Below are 509 nucleotides of genomic sequence, written 5' to 3'. Positions count from 1 at the left end.
ATGGCCGACATGGCTGCACTCGGCGTTTACGTCATGGTCTCGGCATCGCCTGACAATGACGCATACTATGGCAAGTACCGCTACTCGACCATTACCAAAAAATTAAGCTGTTCTGGGAAAGTATCAACCAGCGGAGGTGCGAAGACCGTAGATCAGACCGAGACCTGCTATCCGGCACTGCTGCTTGAGTACGGCAAGAAGATTATTCAAAACTTTGCCCAGTACGACAACACGCTGGGCATTGTTGTGGCCAATGAAATCATGCAGGAAGATCTTACGTCCGCTTCATGTGTGAAAGCCTATGTAGCTGATCTGAAAAATTGGATGAAGGTTAACGGCAAAAAGTTGCGTATTTTGCCGCTCGCCTATGCTGCTGCTGACAGTAGCAACAATAAAGTTGAAAACGCAGATGACTATCACGTCATCAAAGTCCAAGGACTGCTCTGTGGAGATCGGATGGTTGATGGCATGATGACAGAGAGTATCGATATATATATGATCAATGAATA

General features: G+C 46.6%; 1 protein-coding gene across 1 annotated transcript; it reads left to right on the top strand.

Annotated features, from left to right (window-relative positions):
- Nucleotides 1-9: 9 nt before the first annotated feature.
- On the top strand, nucleotides 10-472 carry PHALS_02143 (glycoside hydrolase; the record flags this gene model as incomplete). Its single annotated transcript, XM_024716662.1, has 2 exons — nucleotides 10-330; nucleotides 410-472. 2 exons carry the CDS (start codon nucleotides 10-12, stop codon nucleotides 470-472), a joined length of 384 nt encoding a protein of 127 aa, XP_024582239.1.
- Between the last annotated feature and the right edge of the window lie 37 nt (nucleotides 473-509).

The sequence above is a fragment of the Plasmopara halstedii genome (assembly GCF_900000015.1).
Source record: "Plasmopara halstedii genome assembly, contig: Scaffold_1783, whole genome shotgun sequence".
NCBI lineage: Eukaryota > Oomycota > Peronosporomycetes > Peronosporales > Peronosporaceae > Plasmopara > Plasmopara halstedii.
The sequence above is the reverse complement of the archived record's forward strand: the minus strand, read 5'-3'. Positions and strand labels throughout refer to the sequence as shown.